The following is a 23,879-nucleotide window of genomic DNA, read 5'->3' as shown; positions in this document are numbered from 1 at the left end:
GCCATCATAGCTTGCCCCTGTCTCTAGTTTTGTTCTATGAGATTTGGCTTAAAGTACTGGAATCCAGGTCACAAAATTCCAAAAAAAAAACAAGAATTTGACACAATTCTAGGGATTGACAGGGCAAGCTATGATGGCACCATCTGTTTAATACTTCGACCGGCCAACCCCATTAAGATATCTTTTTTATCTGTGAAGGTATACCTATGTATACACATAGCTGTCTCGTAGTAGACACGACGCAAGTGCAACTATAGAACATACAATATATATTGTAAATCCTACTGAATTGTCGAAGATTTATCGCTGGCCAGAAGATTTATTACTTCTATCGGATCTATTGTTGATGGATTCGAGAAAACTTTCTTACCAACCAGAATTGAGTTTTATCGAACTTAGACCCATATGTTATTGTATTCTGACAAATAAGAAATATGAATATATACAAAAGTCACAGCTCATTTGCTGAATGCTCCAGTTCAGTTTTTTAGGGTTCCGTAGTCAACTAGGAATCCTTATAGTTTCGCCATGTCCGTCTGTCTGTCTGTCTGTCTGTCTGTCTGTCTGTCCGAGGCTTTGCTCCGTGGTCGTTAGTGCTAGAAAGCTGAAATTTGGCATGGATATATAAATCAATAAAGCCGACAAAGTCGTACAATAAAATCTAAAAAATTTTTTTTTTAGGGTACCTCCCCTACACGTAAAGTGGGGGTGAATTTTTTTTTTCGCTTCAACCCTAAAGTGTGGGGTATCGTTGGAAAGGTCTTTCAAAACTAATAGGGGTTTTGAAGAAACATTTTTTGATAAAGTGAATATATTCGGAGATAATCGCTCCGAAAGAAAAAAAAAATGTGTCCCCCCCTCTAACTTTTGAACCATAGGTCCAAAAAATATGAAAAAAATTGTGGAAGTAGAGCTTAAGAAAGACATTAAATGAAAACTATAGCGCACATGATCAGTTTAGCTGTTTTTGAGTTATCGCAAAAAGTTTTCCCTTCATAGTAAAAAGACTTACTTTAATTAGGTACCTACTGATTAAGCAAATTTGCCTATTTGTTTAACTCGGGTGAAAGGTACCGTTTCATCCCTTGTTTAACAATTTACTATACTTTAAGCTCCAGTTTAGCTTATTGTGACGGAAGAGTAACTACGGAATCCTACACAGAGCGTGGCCCGACATGCTCTTGGCCGGTTTTTTGTTACTAAAATTGTCCATATGGAACAGTGGTGGCGTGTCATAAATTTCTGTTGGGGATAACAGCAGCGCGAACTTGACCTACATTTTCTTTGGCCTGTCTGTATGAGAAGCTGCTCAATTTTCTTAAGTAGGCAAGGTGTAGGCAAGGTCCTTACCTTAACAATGACGGAGGTCCGTCATTGTTAAGGTAAGGCGTAAGGATATACCTTCTAAGGACTATTCTACATCCTACCCTATTTTAGAAAATTGAGCAGTTCTCATACACTCTACACACTACTATACAACGGAACCCTTTTGAAATATACTTTTTAGTTTAGTTTGGTGGTAGTTTCTACTGACCTCCGGTCTCGGTGCAGTGGAAGTTGGGGTCGAGCCCCTTGGCGCAGGCCTTGGTGAGCTTGTCGATCTGCGCGTGCGCCACGTGCTCGAGGAAGCGCCGTAGGTTAGCGCGCGAGTGCAGCGCCTTCAGCGTCTTCTCGTCTAGTTTCAGCATTTTGTACACGCGCCGCTTGTATTTTAGCTGGAAAATTTAAAATTCACATTAAAATTCTCGCCTTGAAATTGCGCTCAATTGTCCTTAAAATCTATGGCGTCCTTCACCTACGACATTACGAAGAAATGGGTTAAGTAACAAAATCAAAATTAATATAGTTTTCAAAGTTTAATACTAAGTGAATTGCTGCCAACTTACAAACATGTTTTTTTTTAATGTCATCACCGTCTACTGAACTTCAACTAAAAACAAAGTTCACCATAGACAAGGTTTTTCATTTTGACGTATCCCGCGCTTATTAGTTGTGTCGGAGAAAAAGTATTGTATGCAACGTTGTATAAGTAGGTCAAAAAATGCTCATGGCGTAACCACTTGCCTTTTTGGACTCTTCTTATTCTGGTAATCTTTATGTCTTAATAAATCTGACATTTTATATTAAAAATAGATTACTTACTTTATACTTACATTTTCTACCAAACGATTGGGACTAATCAAACCATGAAATTGTATAAATTATGCGCTAAACATACATATTTACATTGACTAATGTCACGTAACTCGACTGTACGAGGAGATATAAGTGATAGGGTCTCTATTGTTTCCCATAAAGTTTTAAGTCATAATGTATTGTTTGTCCGCATTTTCGTTAGCCATCATTTGGTTTTTCTCAGAATTGCGTAACTTTTCAGGATTGCCATAAAACAAACCTGACTTAACCTATCTATAGGATAACCTAAGGAAATTCCTGAAAAGTTTACGGTTTTAGAGTTATGACTAATGATAATACGACTATCATTACATTATAACTCTTTCGATAATTATGCGTAAGATAGGGATCCTTAAGTGATATTCTATTCTATAGTACTGCCAAGTTTTGCTATTAAAATGCAAATCCAAAAAATTGGTAGTTATATGGCCAGTTTCATGTCATTAGGTAATTTGTGTGTTAAATTTATCTTTTGTTTGGCCATTTGCGTACCTATATGAGCTATATAGTGATCGAGTAAAATATACAAACGTTTACATGTATATTTAAACTTGCCTCGAGGTAACCGACGGGCCCATTAAAGGGGTAGTCTCCGAGGCGTCGCTCTTCGTCCAGGAACTTCCCCGCCTTGCCGTTGACCGGCGGGCAGAACAGGCCATAGTTGAAGCTCTCCTTCAGCTCCTGAAACAACAACAAGGGTTCAGTATTGCTGCCAAGGATCTTAAGACTTACACAAACGTATTGATGTATCGAACTGTATCGAAGAATACAAATAAATTATATGTAAAACTATACAAAGTTTTGTATGCGAAACTTCTACTCGCTCTATTTCCTTTGTATAACGATTTATAGCAACGAAAACTATAGTTACAACTTTGTCAGTAGAAAAAGGTGCGAAATTCAAATTTTCTATGGGACGATAAGCCTGGCTTCGCGACTAGGTAATTTTTTTAAGTTTGCCGCGTTTTTATACTGACTGAACGTTCATGCCGAGTTCCAAGTAATGCATAAATATTTTAGTAGAATAATAGTTAAGAAGATGTTCGGCTGAAAATATGCAATACGGACGGACCTTTTACGATTTTGCCGTGGGTCCGGTCCGGTCCTGAAGGTACGCGTTAAATGTGTATAGCTTGCGTTAGCATTTGTGCTGTCAAACTGTCTTGGCATGGCATTTGTCCTGTCTTTAAAATTGGGGACTAAAATGTTAGGCATTATCACGTTTAATAAATGAATACCTTGATCTAAGATCTGATCCCTAAATAGCTAACAGACTTCTGGTAAGTTACCCTACTTTCATTGTCTTTACATTGCTCGATACTGCTGCGATATGTTTATATTAGGTAAGGTACTGACACATTTCTAATCTATGTAAACACAACTTACGTAATTGTTATTAAACTATCGCTAGCAATCGCAAACATTACTAGATAGGCAAGTAATAAGTATTGATTCTATTGCAGTAGGTATCAAATTGTAGTTGAGTTTGTAAAGATATACCTGTGTTTTGTTTGATATTAAAAAAGCTGATGTGTGATTGCTAAAAGGCATTATGAAACTGAGTTTCATAAAAGGATCATACGAGTGTTTTAATGCCCTAATTATGTTTACATACTGTTTATCTACATAAATTTTATAATCTATTTATGATGTACGACCGGCAATGCAGCGTTGTTTCTCTGTAAAGGGACTCGCGGATTTTAGTTAAAAGTTAAACCTAAAATGTTGTTATAAGTAGTTCGTTTCCAAATAACAAATCAAACAAATTGTATACAGACCAAAAAACATAATTTTACTTTTTTCACGCATGTCATGGAACCGTAGTTTTTTTATCCAGAGACAAACTAGAGTCGGGGGCCGACAACCATATCGTTCGACATCAATGCGAGTTTGTCAAAATTAATTGTGTGCAATTGACACTTTATTTCGAATAAAACTTCAACTCGACTGATATTAGAATAACGGGCAAATCAAATTGCTTTGTTTTCAGATATTATTTCATCTTAATTATAAAATTGATTTTGATGTAATAAGGAAGCAATAATGACCTCACGGATAAGAAATTTGTTGTAACAAAACAGTTTATTTTTATGCTGGTCGTAATTTGCGGTTTATCAAAGGGTTTATGATATGTGTGTAGATAAAATGTAGCCAAAATAAACGTCATATTTTCAAACAAATTCGATTTTGATGGCGACACTAACACATTTTGTCCTTCAAAAGTCTGTGCGGAGTCAGCTTGGCTCGACTCTACAAAGAATTACGAAGAAAAATTGTTCCCACAAAGTGTTGATCCAATCGTTACAAATAACGTTCATAAAAGCAACTATATTATTACACACATGCAACTCGTTTCGTAACCAAAGACAATTTATCACGTAAATTGCATTAAAAGTAAGTGCATCAATTTATTGTGAGCTTTCAACATAGTAATTACTGATGTGTATGAAGGTTTATAAATCACTGTGGATAATCGAATGCATTTAATCACTGTTATCAAGGAATATGAATTTACTTAGCTCAGTTTTTAAAGATACACCTATTTATAAGTAAAATACACCTATTTATGTTTTTTTTTATATTCAATTATTAAGAGGGAAGTATACCACGTGATCGTCCATACAAAAAGTGAAAACGTTTTGCCACTTCTAAAAGTTTTCCATTCTCCATGGTTTAGTAAGTGGAAAACGTTTTCTCCCGGAATGTAATTTCATAGAAAAAATACCGTTATTTCGCTAGAATTTCAAAGCTTTTCTTCCCTCTTAACCAATTAAGTAATTACTTACCATACTATTCATTTATACCCCATATGAGAGACGTAAAATGTTCGAATTTTAAACATAACTTTAAAGTACATTACGATACAAGTGCGTAAAATAGGAAATTCGCAACGAGTGGGGATAAATTAAAACAACAACGCTTTTGCTGCAGCCATGCGAATGTAACCTCTATTGCATTATGCAAAAACGTACTCCTATAGATGGAAGTTTAAACTATAATTGATCGATTGAGTGAATTTATTAAAAAAAAAAATGTTATTTATTATAAAATGTATGTAATAGACTGTGCTACTAATTTTTAAGTGCAGTGTAAACTAACAAAATATGGGCCAGACCTGAAATAAAGACTTTCAATTTTAATTTCAGTTACTCTTAAGACAGTCCCAAAATAATTGGATCTATCTTACTAATCACACTATCTTGTTTGTGGGCATTCATTATGGGCAAGTAGTTAATAATAACAGTGTAATTAGTACCTGACTAAAGTTTTATTAAAAAATAGTCTCACTTCTACAGAACACGCTAAACACGGCATAAATAACTACAGAAAAATCTGCAGTCGTTAATCTACGTCTGGTTTAATTGGTGCGCTAATGCCCGTGCACTTGGCTTTGTATGTAGGCACTTACGGATTGTATGGCGCCAGGTTGCCAAAGTGCGCAAAAAATCTGTTATAGAGGTTCCCTAATAAAGTACTTTCGCTACTAAACACCTAGCCGCTCCAATATATCTGAATATATCGGAGCGGCTAGGTGTTTAAATCTGAACACGCCTCTATTGTCACGGCGCTAGAGCGCGTGTTAATATGTTTTTGACCACGGCCGCTCCCATATATCTGATGGCGACTGTACCTATACACCCTATTTAAAAATATTCATTGTCCGTACCTAGAGAAGAATAATTATTTCAAGATTATCGCTTTCAATGTCTCATGAATTATTGAAATTAATTTGTATAATATCGATTAAGAACAAATTATTTTTGACAGATTCAGGTTGCAGCCTAAATAATGACTGGAGTTTACTGATAATGTTTATTATTTGTCAATTAGGTATTGGTGACAAAACAATTAGTCTAGAACTCTAGACCGCATTTCAGAGGGCATAGGCCACCGATAAGATAAAAATGAAATTAGTAACAGCTTCGGTCAAAATTTAAAATAAAAGTAATAGATATAAATTCCTGGATTTTTTGTCGAAATTCTCGAATTCTTAAACATTCTCGAGACTTCTAAAAAACCTTATCTTTTAAGGCTTTTCCAGACGTTAAACGGCTTACAATTTTAGATAGTTGCCGGTTAAGTAAGATCCAAGACTTCCATCGATCAATCAAATGCCGCAATGTATTGCAAATCGCATGCAATAATCGGTGATGTTTGGTGAGGCAATTAATAGTATCAAATTTCCCAGGGTGTTCATTATGTGAATCTGCGGACATAGACAATAATATGGATTTGATTTGATTCAACACGCATCACGTTTAAATAGTGTGTCTGGCATTATTCATAACATTTAGCTGTCAAACATCGATTTTAAGACAGTGGAACTTTGTAAGTTAATGCTATAAATACAGATAACCTAGCCCACCTAGGGCACCTACTCACGTAGCCCGTATTGCAAAGGGCATAAGGCCAAGATAACAAATGAACATAATGGTTAAGATTGGTGATGGAGAATTGATGGATGTGTAAACTTGACTTGAATGTTTAGGGTTACAACACCTTGAAATGACTACGACAGTATTAGGTGGCGTAGGTGTTGCAAAAATGACGCATGTAGCCATATGGGTAAGTAGCTATAGGTGTATGCGAAATCAGAATGTAGGTTAAATTTAAATGGCGACTGCAGCTTTACTGTTGTCAATTTCGTTTCCGCATTGATGTCGTGATTAAAAACGCTCAATCCGTCACTCATTTTATCAACAGAGGGTAGTTCTGATATTGGGATTTGTCATGGATAAGATCTGTCAGTTGTCAACAGCATTTCTTCAACCAGAAATATCTATGTCCAGATTAAATACATAACCAGTGATTGTAACATCAAGGAGATTTATAGATACATTTCGTCAACGTTGGGACAGCAGTCGCCATCCGAATGACATAAAAATATAATAAAAATTAATAACCTATAGAATTTTTTAATTTTGTATGTAGATGTCTAGTAAATTGCTGACGTGGTGTAAAAACAAATAAATAGAGCAATTGTTTTTTTTTAATTATCTATTGAACTTTAAAGCCGTAACAGACAGCATATCTCTTTCTCTCTCTCGTAACTGCGTCTTTAACGGACGTACGGCGGACCATCTTCCACACGAACGAACAAGCCTCGGGCTGGACCAAAGTCACGGTCCGGTACGCGTGTGGTTTTAAACCTAGATCCTATTATTTAGTGTCGACAGCCCTGAGGAAATGCAGTTTGCAAATGACCGCGGTTGCGTTATTGATTGACCGGCAATAGTTCCTGGAATTGGGACGAGATTCATCTTCAAGAGGCATTGCAATCGTCGAGGTGGCTTATTCCGATTACTATATTAGAGTTTTGAAAATAGTTTAATGTTTTATTTCAAGTAGGAACACTACTAAATGAATTATAAACCGAAATATATGTTATCTTATACGAAGACAAAGTGAGCAAGGCCTCCAGTGCCCAGGGCTGGAATCTAGGAACCTGCCGCGACAGCAGATGACGATGGTTCGATTCCAGCCATGGGCGCTGGAGGCCTTAGTCACTTTTTCTTTGTATATGACATTTATTTATATTTATAACTTATTCCAATTGTAATGAATTTGATCTAGTTTTTTTTATGGTTGACTAAATGACACTTTTGACATTGACAGATCGTATTCATAACTAATTCTGATCAAATTCGTAACCTGTTATTACAATAAGAATAAGCCTCCAGTAATAATGACTTTACCACACTTTATCATTGCAAATGCCACGCAGAGTTAGATTGGTCCGACTCTACACACACACACACACACGTTTTGTGGTAAATAACGGTTCTAGCACAACAGTGTATTTAAAAAAAATACAAATACAGTTGTAAAACACCTATTACAACTGTAGAGTATTTATGTAATCACTTTTTACAAACAAATACGAGGAACACAGGTTTTCCGCAGGTGCCGCCATCTTGACTGCCACCAAACAATCCTTTTTATTAACATTTTTTATCAAAGATTACATTTATTACCACTTTTAAACGTTTGTAAATTATTTTGTTATTACTTAATTAATTATGATATATGTTTATCATACTATTAGATTATTTAGTATTATAACATAACGCGAAATGTAACACCGGATGCCTCAATGCAATACTGTGGTAAAATAATCAATGACCGTATTTTTATTTAATATTAACAACTAGTATCAATATAGTAATAGTTTGATAGTAATGGGTGTTTTGCCAATAATAATGATATAAATGATCTTATATTTCTAACATAAGCAACATACATATACATTATATCGGGGATGTACAAACTCCAATGAAAATACGCGGTCAGACGCCTAAGAAAGACTTTTTGTTCATCAAGAACTGTCCGTTGCGGATTAGAAACAGTTTCAAATTGCGTTTGTCTCTCGACCTATGCTCAGCGGAAGTCAATTGAAATTAAATTAAATTTTCAATTAATCCGATTATTATAATGACATCCAATTATACGGAGTAAATTGACAGGAAATTGTAGAAGTATTTGGTGAAAATAGTAGAACGATGAATATTAACGTAGGTAAGTAGGTACATCAGCCTCAATTATAAAAAAAAGTATTATAACACGGTAAACTCATTACCAATTTACATACCTGAATTCTGTATACAATTAATGGTGTTTTTTTTTTTTTTAAATAACTTATTATTCTCTCTACTTTGTCGAATTAAAATTCCGCGTCAAAGTTTACTAGGAGTACTAATTACACCCCTCGCGTAGCATTATGGTCACTATGACAGTAAGTTTTTAATGTTTTTATGCTGTCACGCAAAATGTTTTTAGATATTTTTTTGGCAGTTTAGCACATTCACTTCTATAGAAATCTAACAATTAAGTAATAAAGACACGGTAAAAACATATTTCACAAAATATGTTTAAGATTAAGCCCAAACAAAAGAGATTTCAAGGAACCTTGAAAATATAAATGTTGTATTGACTTGTAAAAGAGCCCTTGAGGCCTACTTGCAGAATAAATTTTTGAATTTTGAATTTTGAATTTTGACCAATATTTGGCGTGAAAGGTTTGGGTGAATTCTAAAAAAAATTACGTAATTAAGCGTATTGAACAAGCTGTGATTAGTCAAGTTAATTAATTCATTTGTGTTACGAAAATCAACCATGTAAATTGTATTGTATTGTATAACTTAAATAGCTTAATTGTCGTAGCACACTGGAATCAATTAACTTTAGACTAACTATAGGTACTTACTAAAGTAGTAAGTATAAATAACCTTTACTATGTACCTACATATTTTTTGCAATTCACTCACGTACTAATCTAACTTGACATATTAATCGTTCTGGCTCACTGGGTTTTGATTCTATTTCAATGGGGTTGGCAACTGTCAAAGGTTTGCATAGATGGCGCCATCATAGCTTGCCCCTGTCTCTAGTTTTGTTCTATGATATTTGGCTTAAAGTACTGGAATCCAGGTCACAAAATTCCAAAAAAAAAAAACAAGAATTTGACACAATTCTAGGGATTGACAGGGCAAGCTATGATGGCGCCATCTGTTTAATACTTCGACCGGCCAACCCCATTTATATTTTTATTCGAGAATAAACCTCGGTTGACTGAAATAAATTCGATTTTAGAACTCCGAGACTCCAATCAAATATAAAAGTTTCGGTAGGCATTTAATCTATTTAGTGAAGTTTGTGGAACGCAAAATGGCTTTTAGTTTAGTGTGATAGTATATTGTTAGTGAGCACTTTTATTATGGAAGTAAATTTTATGTACGGTATCTATACTGAATTGATATACAACTTATAATGGTTTATTAAAAGAAATAAAATAAATAAAAACGTTTTTCATTTCCCGTGATGAATCATAGTTCTAATCTAAGAAGCTAATATACTTACCTATATTTTTCTGGTATGTAGACTGTCTGAATTTCTGCGGATTTACGACGATTATATCATACTGTAATTTCAATTAAATTAATTTCAGATATAGTTCATGGTTATCCACGATGACGTGTAGATTTGTCAAATCTAACCTTTAATAACTTGACAATACGAGTTTAAGGCACGCGTCTTCGTGAATGACACGATCTATAAAGTTTAATTCCAATTATCTTCATTGGTTACTTATAGTTTTTACAAAATTGAACGTATCGAACGTGAAAGCTTTAAAAACAAATTGAGTCTACACACACACACACACACACACACACGTATCTGCTGAGTGACATACAATATAAAGGCTTCGCTATTAGGAGCCCGATTCAGATTTCACATCATGTTACGGTTTTGATCTTATTTTGATACCTTGAAGATTGCTCAATATGATTGGTGCAAGCCAAATTAAGTTAGTCTGGCGTGAGGTGCGCGCCAATCACTAGACGATTGTCAAGCTCGTTTAAAACCCAGTTCAAAACCATTTATTTAAAATTAGAATCGACCTCAAAGCCAACCACAAGATGACGTAACAAAAGCCGCCGCTTCATAAGACTACACATTCTTCTTCCTCGCGTTGTTCCGGGATTTTGCCACGGCTCATGGGAGTCTGGGGTCCGCTTGGCAACTAATCCCGAGAATTGGCGTAGGTACTAGTTAGGGTTCCGTAGTTTTTACGAAAGCGACTGCCATCCGACCTTCCAACCCAGAGGGTAAACTAGGCCTTATTGGGATAAGTCCGATTTCCTCACGATGTTTTCCTTCACCGAAAAGCGACTGGTAAATAAATATCAAATGATACTTCGCATATAAATTATGAAAAACTCATTGGTACGAGCCGGGGTTTGAACCCGCGACCTCCGGATTGCACGTTGCATGCTCTTACCGCTAGGCCCCCAGCGCTTCAATATAAGACTACACATATGTTATTATTTTTTCATGGCACATATTGTAAGGAAACCCTATATCGGCGCTTGTATGACTGTCTGAAATATGGAAATGTGGCACTCTGAGCCGCGGGCTCGGATTCCCAATATACCCGTGTGTCAACTAGTGATGTTCTGTCCTCGAGATGTTACGGTTTTTTAGAAAACTATCCGCGATTGCCCCGGTGAAGTCGTTAAATTGAGTCCTACTCTCCCTGTACGCCGTAGAGTACTATAATCTAGTATTAAATTGCAACCCCTATTACATCCAAATTCCAAGATAAAAAGTTACCCATTTTCTTTTTTAAATTATAAACTATCTATGTACCTACATAATTTTAATTTCATATAAATCACTACACCTTTTAAAACAAAGTCTCCAGTCTGTTTGTATAAACTCAAATCTATATTTGCGATAAACTCACAAAAACTACTGAACGGATTTCTATGCGGTTTTTACCTATCAATAGAGTGATTCTTAAGTAAGGTTTAGGTATATAATTTGTGAAGGTTTTGTCTAACCCGTGCGAACTCGGGGCGGGTCGCTAGTTCGCTATATAATAAACATTTGAATATTTACGTCTTGAGGCCTTGAAGTGACAAAGGTGATAATCAGACAATAAGATTCTACTGAGACAATAAGACGGCTGTCAGTGTCACTTGTCTTAGGTACTTCTGTCTCTGGCCACTTAAAAAAAAAATTGGGCGTGTAGCACTTTACATTGCGTCGTTTATCGTCATAGGTTTTGCTAGAACAATTAAATGAGTTAAGTTTAACAGTGTTAGGACTTCAGGAGACGCTTTAGTCTTACATAGGTACATAAAAACTTAAAAACCCAAGTCAATTAATTAATTAGTCAATAATGTATGTAACATAAAAACTTGAAAATGGGACAAATTTTGCGATCGATGAAGCGATTCCGATCAAAGTTATATAGAGGTTTGAAATCTTATGAAATAAAAAATCCAAACTGCAAATATCTCTCTGAAACTTACGACGTTAAAAAAAGTCGATTAACTTCGAAAAACCGGGAATATTGACACATCACTATTCACTCTTCAGTATATTGAGCCTTTAAAAATCCTCTGAGATTACCTATTTCTTACAGGAGCGAGAGCCGAAATGAATTTCAAGCCGCGTAAATCTATGATAATGAATGGATTTTCGCGTCAATGTGAAAATCTTAGGAGGCTAAAGGTTTTTTAGTGAATTTGCACACTTCTTAAGTGATGGTGTTCTTCGTGAGTGGATTTTGTTGTGTTATCGGGAGGTGTACTCTAGTACCGGTTAAACTCAGGCGTTAGAAAGGGATAGCAACACTTTTCGTTCTATCTTGCTGTGATATTTTCAATTTAACCGGTTAAGAATTTCACTTTCCCATACAAACGGGGTTTAGTTCTCATTTTAAAAATACCTGTTGGATTGTACTGAAACTTTACTCATACAATGACATGAAGTATATTTATGTCTGTTTTTAGTTTATATCGCTCTAGCTTATAAAACAAACAAAATAGAGGAAAAACAAATTTTGTATGAAAAACTTAGTTTCGCTCTATTTTTTTACTATGATTTAGATTTAGATTTCTTTATTTCACGATGAAAATTACACTATAAATTTGCTACATTCGTCAAAACTATGTTTACCTTCTCATCATGATCGTCAAACATTACATCATAAATAAAAAATAATAAAATTAAAATTATATTATATTATTATTATTCTATGGTATCTGAAACTACATAAACTAATTAAACAGGTATAAATATACCTTTACTTAATGTACACTAGACAGTCTATGGATTCATTGTTTCATTTTCATATTCATATTCATATCATTTATTACATGTGTTTACAGTAGGTCTTTATTTATATCTTCGGTTACATTACAAGTGTTACAACATGCACCCGTTAGGGCATAGCAACAGTGTTGTTACTTAAATAATACTTAATCTAATATCTTATAATTACTTAAAATATAACATTTTGACATTATTAGTGTTATATTCGATTTATTCAAAAATATCATTTAAAAAATCGTTTAAGGAATAATAGCATTTTTGTCATTTTTGTACAGTCACCTGCTATAATATGTTATACTTACAACAAAGGCCGCAAATATATCTGACACGCTCTTATGGCTCTACAGATAAGATCGTGTCAGATATTTTTGCGGCTTTTCTTACAGAAATAAGTTATTTTCTATTGCCGGCTCGTTCTGTTCGTTTTAACTCTGGATTTGCATTCTAAATAATTTATTATAATTAGGCAATAAAGAGAGTTAGTATGGGTGTTGTCAATGGTAGTGGGAGGCCACACTGTAGGAGGGTTGTAAATATTACTAAGCACTTAGGTAGTGGGCACACAAGGTGTGGGCACAAAATGTATACTTACTATTATATTGTAGACCGGCCAATTAACAGCAACTCGACGACTAGCGCCTGTTTTGCGTGCAGGGTGGGAGGTAGGCTAGTCCTGCCCGCCCAAACTCCTTAAGTATTTACCTATTTACGGCTCGATTCGATGAATGAGATACTATAACGATAAGTTCTAGTTTACATAAGTTCTCATTTAGATATCGTTTGTATGTCGTATAATTATACGACAATTCACAGAACAATTGACAGAAGCAGCTCGATTCGGGCAACCAATGTCACTTTGACGTTAGAAATATCGTAGATAGATATTATTGGGATCGGCGGAATCGAAATAAAAGTCAATACGTATTTATTTATTTATGATTATTTATTAATACTTTATTGCACAAATTTACAAAAGAGTACAAGTGGTGGACTTAACGCCTTGAGGCATTCTCTACCAGTCAACCATTGGGCTAAGCAGAAACAGTTTTGTGCAGGATTGTAAAGAGTTGATGATAGTAAGTATATTATCAGGATCCGTGTCGGGCTGTTTTGCTTTTATTTAAACTATGGCATTTGAATCTACATAAACTAATTACAGGACTAGATATACCTTATCGTATTGTAAGACAAAAGTTTCAGAGTAATCTAGCTAGTCGTTCTAAAATGAAAGCGTAACTACGTTTGTATGGAGAACTTGCCTTGCTGGGGATGATCGCGGCTTACGTGGGCGATGACTCGCGAATGCGACGCGGCGCGGCGCGGCGGCCCAACGGCATTCGCCCACGTAGGACACTTCCATAGGTATCAAAGGACCCGGGCCCGCCGCGCCGCTTCGCGTTCGCGAGTTATTCGCTCAGGTAAGACACTGCCTCAAAAGTGCTTCAGCTCCGAGCGAGATGACATATCGCTGTGCTCTTTAAGGATTAACTATATGCGAGTTATATTGATCGATGTATGTCTGTGTGTACCCTAACCTCACCGTAGGTGTTCCGGTTATAGTACAATTAGAGCAATATGCATACAATGGGCACAGATGTCGTTATTAGACCACGCACCCATTCTCACCATTACCCGTTGCCCCACTAACTCACACTTTTTGTTTACTACCAATGCTCGGTAACTGTGAAAGTTTAATTATCACTACGGTATTGTTCTTGGTCTTTCACAGGGAGGTGAGAAAGGGACAGGTGATTTTTAAGGTTGCTGACAAAGTGTGGAAATGCCATCACTAATGTAAATTTCTATGAAAGTATGACGTTTATAATGACACTGCTTCACTTTGTTTCTGTGCAAGTCTGTGCAAAATTAGTTTAGACGAACTCTACACTGAATTTGACAGAACAAAATATGAAAGTGCCACTAATAAAGGACATAATTTCATATGAATTTGTGCAAAGTTAAGACTAGTTCGGACTACATTAGTAAATTAGTCGAGAGGCGAGTATTTGTGCCATTGCATGCCTAAGGGGACCCTTTAAACATGCAAAGTCACAAACACACGCCACTTGACTAAATTACTAACGTAGGCAGAACTAGCCTTTAGCCTGACCTGCTAGCATGAGTTGCGTTCTCTTGCGCGACTAAGGGCCCATTTCTCGAACGGTATTCGTTTAATATTATTAGTGTGTTGCCATGGTAACCCATACGATTTGGTGACTAATCATATTAGTCTTGAGAAATGGGTCCTTGAAGTATGCACTCGCGCGTGAGAACGCAACTCATGCTAGACGGTCAGTTGACTAGCTAAATCTAAAACTTCAAGGACTTAATAATAGTTTACGCTTTTATAATACGAATAAATTTCTTTTGAACGGCTAGCGATCTCAGTTAATCCATTATTTATCACCTATAAATTAGCCTTTAATGGCATTGCGTTCCAAAACCTCCGTAATATCGTTTTAATTTGACACCAGCACGCGAGCGCGTGGCGGTGAGGTGCATCTGCAATTCTGTACATTATTTGTCGCTTATTATAAGCCACACGAATCTAGCCGCAATACAATTGAAGTCGCGCTCTCATTTCAAAACTACTTTCTGAAATATTATAAAATTTTACATAATGTACTTATTTATTTAGTAGGTACCGTTTCATAGTGACCTGCGCATATATATCGACCAGCAGTAGATCTTCTTTAATTTAAAATTTAATAATAATAGTTAATGGTGTGGTCGATGGTATTTGTATCCCATTTAAATGAAGCTACGATTGGACTTATTAGTCTAATTAGCAAAACATAACCACAATTTATACAACAATTTACAAAACAATCACTTTGCATGTACAATTTATAAGACACATAGGGAGAACGATATTGACCGACATTGGTAGGGTCGCATGGCTACTGGTGAATGCGATATTGACTCCGGTAGCCGTCTAAGAAGTATAATAGTATAAGTAGTTATACTCTTCCGGCCGGTTTAACCACCAGCATTACTGCAGCAGTATTGCAGCGCAACATTACTGCATTACTACCGCTAATGTCAAAATCTGTGGATTTTAGACATTAAAATTAAATATCATTTATTTTCAGGCAACTAAAGCCCATAGATATAGATACATACCTTAAAACCAACATACAAACAATAATAAAAAACCGGACAAGTGCGAGTCGGACTCGCCCACCGAGGGTTCCGTACTTTTTAGTATTTGTTGTTATAGCGGCAACAGAAATACAAATACATCATCTGTGAAAATTATAGCTGTCTAGCTATCACGATTCATGAGATACAGCCTGGTGACAGACAGACGGACGGACGGATGGACAGACAGCGGAGTCTTAGTAATAGGGTCCCGTTTTACCTTTGGGTACGGAACCCTAAAAACGTAAATTCTAAAAATCTATTTGGCGACGCAGTTTTCGTTTGTGCCACCTGTTCCGGTGCGGGATTCAGCAGATTTCCACGAAATCGCCGAAATATCACACCCTTCGGCCAGAAGTCCGCGCTCGCGATGGTTTCCAGCAACGGCCGCGGGACGCGCAGCACGAACGAGCTGAAGTGCACGTAATACGCGTAGTGTACGTATTTGCGGCGGTAATGTCGCGCCGCAATACTGCAGCAGTAATAGGTACAGTCGCCATCAGATATATCGGAGCGGCCAAGGTGCTCACAAATATCTAAACACGCACTCTAACGCCTTGACAATAGAGGTGAGTTCAGATATTTGTGAGCATCTTGGCCGCTCCGATATGTCTGATGGCGGCTGTACTGGTGCAGTTTGAATACGAAAGGCACCTTTAAGGCGCATATGAAGGATATGTTGGAAATATTCGCTGTCAACGGGTAACTCTCGGTAGCTCAGTTGATACAGCGGCGGGCTGGTATCCATCCCGAAGAGTTCGAGTCTTGCCCGAGACAGTGAGTGTTTCTTTTAATTCACTTTTCCTTTAATTCAAAGCATAATAGGTAAACGTCACTGTCCCAGTACATCTCACATTTAATTTTAAACTTAATAGAGGTGGAACGTGGAACGTTTACCTTATATAGTTTTGTCAACAAAGGCTAAGAGTACTTCGCCTTAAACACGTTTGCAATCTAACAAATCAAATTACACAAACCAATTTATTGTAAGGCGACCAAACAGTTTGTGTTCAAAACAATGCAGCGCGAATTGACCGATTAGATTGGCCAATTTACCGCGGGCGCAATTGATGTGTGGTCTGACCCGACCCGACAGGCGGGTGCTGCGTTTACACTGGGTGCTACTTGCTTGGCGAGTGACTCACTGCAAGTGTGGTTGCCTGCCAAGCATGTCTGCTAGGAATAATTTGGCGACGTTTTAATGATAATTAATAACTATTAGTGAAAGTGGCTAGTTTATAGCGGTGCGAAATTGATATGTCGTCGAATCCGACTTAATGCGTTTTTAGTGGATGTCACTTCCTCGGCGCCGCCGGTAAAGTAAGTTAGCAAGCATTGCACTTGCAATGTACAATGCAAGGAGTAATTTGGGAAATTCATAATGATAATGTAACTAAATACTTTTATGAGTAATCCAGTATGAATTCAGAAGGGAGATTCTACGTTTTTCAGATCCGCATTACCTATCATAAGTAAAACACTTTTTAATTTAAGTAGCTAGTTTTGTAACTAAATACAGCTGCTTAACAGCAGACACCTTCATTATTAATTTTTAATCGTACAAAATTTTTACATTTCTGTCATATGTCAATAGTAGTCATCGATTGCTGTTTAAAAATCTACTATTATAAATATCTTAATATTTATAGGTACCAACACTAGCTAAGTACTCGTAGCTAACACGCCAAATATCAAGGTATGCTAGCTACAATAACTTTAACGTAGTAGGAATAATTATATACAAGAAACATATCCCTTAAATCTCAAATCGCGTCTCTTAGATTAGTTATTTGAGCTTATTAATACTAAGCTGCAAGTAGTTTTACTGTTAAGCTGCTTAGTACAGCTTCAAGTAGGTTTAGTAAACGCGCCGCCATTTACTAGATCAGCGGTCACCGACGGACGTGTACTGTCGTAAGTGTCACAACGCCGTCCGCCATTACTGGCACCTTTCCGATAATTACTAGCGGCAATAACGATAATGATAATTCGTGATGAGGCCAGTAGTGCCAGTACGGTAATGGTCGCTCTTACCTACGTGATAGTCTAATAATAAGAGTGCCTGTCTCATTCAATTGCGCGGTGTTGAAAAGTGTTGCTTGTTTTATCACGTGGATAATGCTATCCATCATACTTATGCCTGGTCAAGAGGACAATCATAAAGTTGAACTCTGGTTTGCACAGAGTTGGTCGGAGGTCAGGAAAATTGGTTGACATGAATGTAATGATCAGTAAGTAGTTTAGCGCGATAACTGGACATAATTATATAAGGCAATTAACTTGATAGAAAACAAAAATAATACTTTGCTAATCCGCCGGAGTTTTTTATTTGTTTTGATTAGAATGGATTTCCGCAAAGTAACGCCTGATTGTATTCATTAGCTTGCTATAAATTTAGGTGCATTTGAATTGTTTTTTTTTTTTTTTACTATTTTTTTGATACCAACACTACATAGTTCATTGATTGAACACGCCTCTTGTCAAGGCGCTAGAGTGCGTGTTCAGATATTTTTGAGCACCTCGGCCGCTTTGATATATATATCTCTGCTGTCGAGTGTACGCTAAAATATCGCTTTAGTGTTGTTCAGAGTCCGGCTATCCCAATAGTTGTTAATCCTTATTTAAATACCTTAAAGTTGGCAAAACTAATTAGTCTTGGGACCAATTGCCTCGCGGTTTGTGGCATTGATAAAGTACCTAATCCTACTAATATCATGAATGTGAAAGGATGAATGTTTGGATATTCAGGGTATAAAAAAACAGCCTAGTACGTGTCGGACCATGCATAATGGAGGATTTCCGCACCTTTATACAAAAGGGCGTATTTTGTGGCACATATATACGTTCCCCAACCTACAAACGGAGCGGCAGTTGACGTCCACGAGGGTCCATTAGACATCGCCTTTAACCACTTCACGAATTATCGCCCGGGATGCAACTATTGCGAAGCATGTGTTACACCAGGCAACGAGTCGGTTTGAAACAACAAAATCGGTATAGGATATTAATAATAATAAATAATAATTCAGCCTATATACGTCCCACTGCTGGGCACAGGCCTCCTCTCATGTGCGAGAGGGCTCGGGCTATAGTCGGGATATAGGATATTGATAAAAATTTAATTCTTTATTACTTAAATAAGTCCAGTTATTTTTGGAATTCCTCAATAAGTTCGGCTAGTTATTATTTTCAGTGCAATAGATTCACCAATACTATTTGTTGAATTCCGCACGTCTCTAACGACCCTTATCTCCGTCTCAGTGAACAGGCAGCCTTATATCCCAAACTAAATAGGCGCCATTATCAGAATAAGAAACTAGCCCATTGTCAATGTTTGCTATAATGTTGTGGTTATATGTAAAGCCGGAATCGAGGGCGAATCTCAAACCGCACACCGTTACAGTTATTATTTGCCCGAGAAATGCCACAGCTGTGTCCAGATATGGTAAGTCAGGTAAATGGTTCCATTAACCCGTAATACGGACTCCTGTTTGTGGATATTAGAGCTTTATCCAAAATGTATCAAATAAGATATGTTTATTTAGAAATGTAGACGGCAAAGTCGAAGAATTTATAGCCGGATCCAGACGGGTGTAACATGTAATGTAAGGTTACGTGCAATATACGTCTACGTGTGGACGGCACTGCGAGCGCCTTTGTGTTGGCGCTAAAAACCGACAACAGATGGATTCGGCACGAGCGATACATGTAACGCTCGTAGTGCCGACTGCCGTCCACACGCAGAATTCCTGTTACATTACAAATTACGTTTCGCGCCTTTTTAAATGGAAAAGTTAGGAGCAGACTATATCTATCTATGCGTCAAGTGTCCCCTAGAAAATACATTCCAAAACGTTAAAAATATTAATACAAAAAATATTACTTTGCTAATCCGCGAAAAGATTAGAGTTTATGTTTTTTATTTGAAATTAGTCTCAGCGCATCTCGTGCGCATTAGAAGGCGTATTATAAACTCGATATTAACATCAGTGTTACATTTTAAAAGCGTTTTTGTTTATGAATGTGATGATGTGGTGAATGTACTCATCGCGACTGCAATGCGACAACGACAGCAACGCAATTTATTCAGCAATCAAGGAAATTCACAGTGACATGTGTAGTCCGGGTCAGTGGCGGTACTTCCATTCAAGCACAAAAACCGGGCTTGCCTTAGTTGCCTTACCGAAATTACATATAAGATCAATATAGATTATTGTGAAACCGCGCGCCAGAAGAACTCGTATTATTGAATTCAACCCACAGCGCTCCGACCACGGCGGATTTTTGACATTTGCGTCAGCAAAGCAGTCGGTAGCAATGCCGCGCCGCAATACTGCAGCAGTAATGCTGGTGTAGTCTGAACCCGTATAGTACCTTAACTATCTACCACTGCATGAGTCCTGCCTTTCTGAGAAATACAGAACACAGTAATCCTTGAATAGCGTTGAAATTGGGACAAAGAAAAGGTTCCATAGAACTCCAGGGAAATTTGGGTACCTTTGAGCGAACACACATTTATCTTACCGTGTACCGTGTACCTAAAGTTTCGCCCGTGGGGACACGGCTTAATTACCGTCCTGCCTTGTCTGTGGCAGGAGAGCCGAGCGGTTTTGGATTTGGAACACGATTTGCATCAGATTATAATATGTAGTTTCGGTTCTGTCTTGTCTATGGCAGGAGAGCCGAGAGGTTCCGAATTTGGAACACGATTCTCATTCGATTATATATGTCGCTTCCAGATTGAAGTATAGAACGCGCAGCACCTAGGGTCTCCGAGCGGTTTTTTTATAAGTACATATACCTAAGTGGTAAACATCTCAATGCTTTGAGCGAACATACGGTTGTATTAGTGTCGTGTAAAGTTCCGCCCGTGGGGATGTGGCTTAATTACCGTCCTGCCCTGTCTAAGGCAGGAGAACCGTGCGGTTTTGGATTCGGAACATAATTATTATTGGATTATAATATGTAGTTTCCAAATTGAAGTATAGAGGGCGAATCACCTAGGGTCTCCGAGGAGTACTTTTTATATGAAGCGGTAAACATCGTGTCGTGTAAAGTTTCGCCCGTGGGGATGTGGCTTAATAGGGTTGTTTCCATCTACAAATCTTAGGGCAGAATAATATCCCAATAAATTATTTTGGATTATAAGAACATGTTAAACTACTTTTCGGGGGCCTGTAATGACCATATTTTTGTAAATATTGAATTTAAAATATCTTTTGGCACACGTCACGTGACCAAACTCGAAACGTCTTTGAGGATTCTGATGACGTCACAACTCTCGGATTGACACTGTTGACAGTTAGGCGATAAACAACAAATGACAAATGTCAGTTGACAGTTCGTATCTTCTACGTGTGTATGTAGTTATGTGCCAAACCGTAAACTGTGACGTCACACAATTTTCAAAGAGCGTTTTGGGCGCGAAAGCATCTGTTAAAATATATTTTGTTAATTTAACATATTTAAAGCCGTTTTTAGTGTAAAAGTTGAATTTTAGGGCAACTTTTAGTTAATATAGAACGTAATACAAGCGTTTCAAAAAATTGGAAACAACCCTATTACCGTCCTGTCCTGGCTAAGCCAGGAGAGCCGAGCGGTTTTGGATTTAAAACACATACGTATCTATGTCCTACCGCGACCCACGTTCGACGTGTTGCCTCTCTATCACACTCACGTACGAATTTACAAGTACGACAGAGAGGCAAAACGTCGAACGTGGTTCGCGGTAGGCCCTCTGATACTAATTTTCGTTGTTACACTTTGTATGTTTGTATATAAAACTTCTGCTCGCTCTAATTTCTTCGTATTAAAACGATTACCAGACATACACTCGTATTATAGATATGTTACTTGAATGTTCATGTCAAATTTCATGCTATTTCAAAATCTCGTTTTAAACTGAGAGGCGGTTAGGTTTGTGTGACTCTTAACCCATGTTACAATATGTTTCGTTTTCAAGCAAAGGTACCACATTGTCGCTTGCCATAACGACAGGTTATAAACAAATTTCGACCTTATGGTAAGCAACAATATTTAGTACTTACTGCTTGAAAATGTCATGTATGGTTATGGATGAAAGCGCATTAGCCTTGTATTAGCATTACCTTCATACCGATTATGCATTAACTAGATTACAAATCTCTAAATTACAATCATAGTACAAAGTAAAAGTAGCTAAGCTCACGTCGGTGTTGTAATTAAGCTTTGCGTCAATTCTTTCAACAGCGGACATGCGATCAATCTCCGTTACGCAAGGGACGGGGACCTCACACCATGTTGGTAACGCGATGTACTCGCAGTCAGCAAAAATAGCTTACAACAACGCGGCAAAAGTATATGTCAATAGATTTACATATAGATACGATGCCTTGTATTCGGGTCGGCTAAAACTTTCCAGTCTCTCCTACTATCCTGATTGCAAACCGTACACTTCAGTCCTATCTACTGGGTGCTCCGGTGTCTCGGGCAGGCTGCGGGTGCCTACGGCGGGGTGACAGGGGTTGTTGCGTAATGAGCCGGTGTGCGAGCGTACTTTGTTTGATTTTGCGTTTGAGGCTTAGCCGGTGTGATGTGACGCTGACATAATCCACCGACTCGCTGCCGCTTAGGTTGAATCAATCAGCAGAGTCATGCGAGCTTACAGAGCTATTTTGTACCAGCAACCCCCCCTTGTAGTCTCCCCTCCCTAGTTCTTGCTGCAGGATCTGCTGGCTGGAGTTACCCCAAGTACCCGTATCAGTCAATAGATTTTCAGATAGAGATCCGTTCTCGTTAAAATTGTTATTTTAACCAAATCAAGAGGGCGATTTTTGAATTTCGATTGCTCGATTTCGTATTCTCCGTTTGATACTATTTCCACTACTAATTAGGCATTTACATTCTACTAATATAATTGAAAACGAGTGGTGAATACTCGTATTTCAAAAATTTTCGCCGTTTTCCACAGATTTTCGAGTGAAATACGCGCTCGAAATTCTAAAATTGGCGCCCTCGTAAACGCTCTCTTGATTTTTCAATAACTGATGAGAAAATTGCAATTTTTTCTCAAGAGTGGCAAAGTAATATGATGTAAATTTTGAATAGTTTCCTTATGTTGGCTGGTAGAATTTACTTTTAAATCATGATTTTGAACGATAAACACTAAATAACGTTAATTTGGATTGGATCTGGTTAGATTTTCTTTGATGTTTTACAGTTTGTGTATATTTCCCTCGCGTTGGTGTGGTGAAAAGTTTTTTGTTTCAAGCGGGAGCAAAGTTTGTTTAACCCTAGTGCGTTGAAATGAAACCCTTGCAACGCTCTATAACGCAAGAGGGGTTAAACAACAACTTTGTTCCTTGTAAAACAATAATTGTTTATTTATATTAGTGTTTGTGGATACCGGTCTGTTTAAGCTTACACGGGCTACATGTTATGTTATAAGTACTTTACTTTTGAGTGGCATTAACGTGAGAGACTCCATTTGGTTTGTCTGATTTAATTTCTTGCCTTTTAATTATTTATACATATAAGAATTCAAGTTTTAGAGACCCTTTATATCTCTAAGGATAATTTAATGATTATATTTTATCCCTCAAACTTAGAGACTTTCATATCTCTAAAGAATTTTAGTATTTGTTGCTTGTATTTTTTATCATAGTTTTTTTGTGTAATTCGACATTTCGAGACTGTATACAACTCTAATAAAGTATCTATTTTGTAATTTTTGGTTATTTTTAAAGCTTGTACTAGGTTTGTGATCGACGTACGAGCTATTATACCGCGGTTTTAGAGCGACGGTTTTACTCGCGGCTCGTCAGCGCTGATCGACTAGCGAGCAAAACAGTCGTGCGATCGCGGTCGGTTCAAGATGTCGTGCTCAAAATATGAAGTTAGTTATGATCGACACGCGGTTTCATGGCGAGCCGATAAAAAATCAAACATACATGACGAGCCACGAG

General features: G+C 37.2%; 1 protein-coding gene across 7 annotated transcripts in view; it reads right to left on the bottom strand.

Annotated features, from left to right (window-relative positions):
- LOC133517310 (SH3 and multiple ankyrin repeat domains protein 3) overlaps nt 1-23,879 on the bottom strand; it is a 382,488-nt gene that overhangs the window by 29,609 nt on the left and 329,000 nt on the right. For all 7 annotated transcript variants that reach the window (XM_061850562.1, XM_061850565.1, XM_061850566.1 and 4 more), the window contains 2 exons: nt 2,731-2,856; nt 1,535-1,715 (listed from right to left, as the gene is read on the bottom strand). In XM_061850562.1, coding sequence (XP_061706546.1) covers nt 1,535-1,715; nt 2,731-2,856 — 307 coding nt within the window. The remainder of the gene's footprint in view (nt 1-1,534; nt 1,716-2,730; nt 2,857-23,879) is intronic.

The sequence above is a fragment of the Cydia pomonella genome, chromosome 4 (genome assembly GCF_033807575.1).
Source record: "Cydia pomonella isolate Wapato2018A chromosome 4, ilCydPomo1, whole genome shotgun sequence".
Taxonomy (NCBI): Eukaryota; Metazoa; Arthropoda; class Insecta; order Lepidoptera; family Tortricidae; genus Cydia; species Cydia pomonella.
Note: the sequence above shows the minus strand (reverse complement) of the source record. Positions and strands in the feature narration are given on the sequence as shown.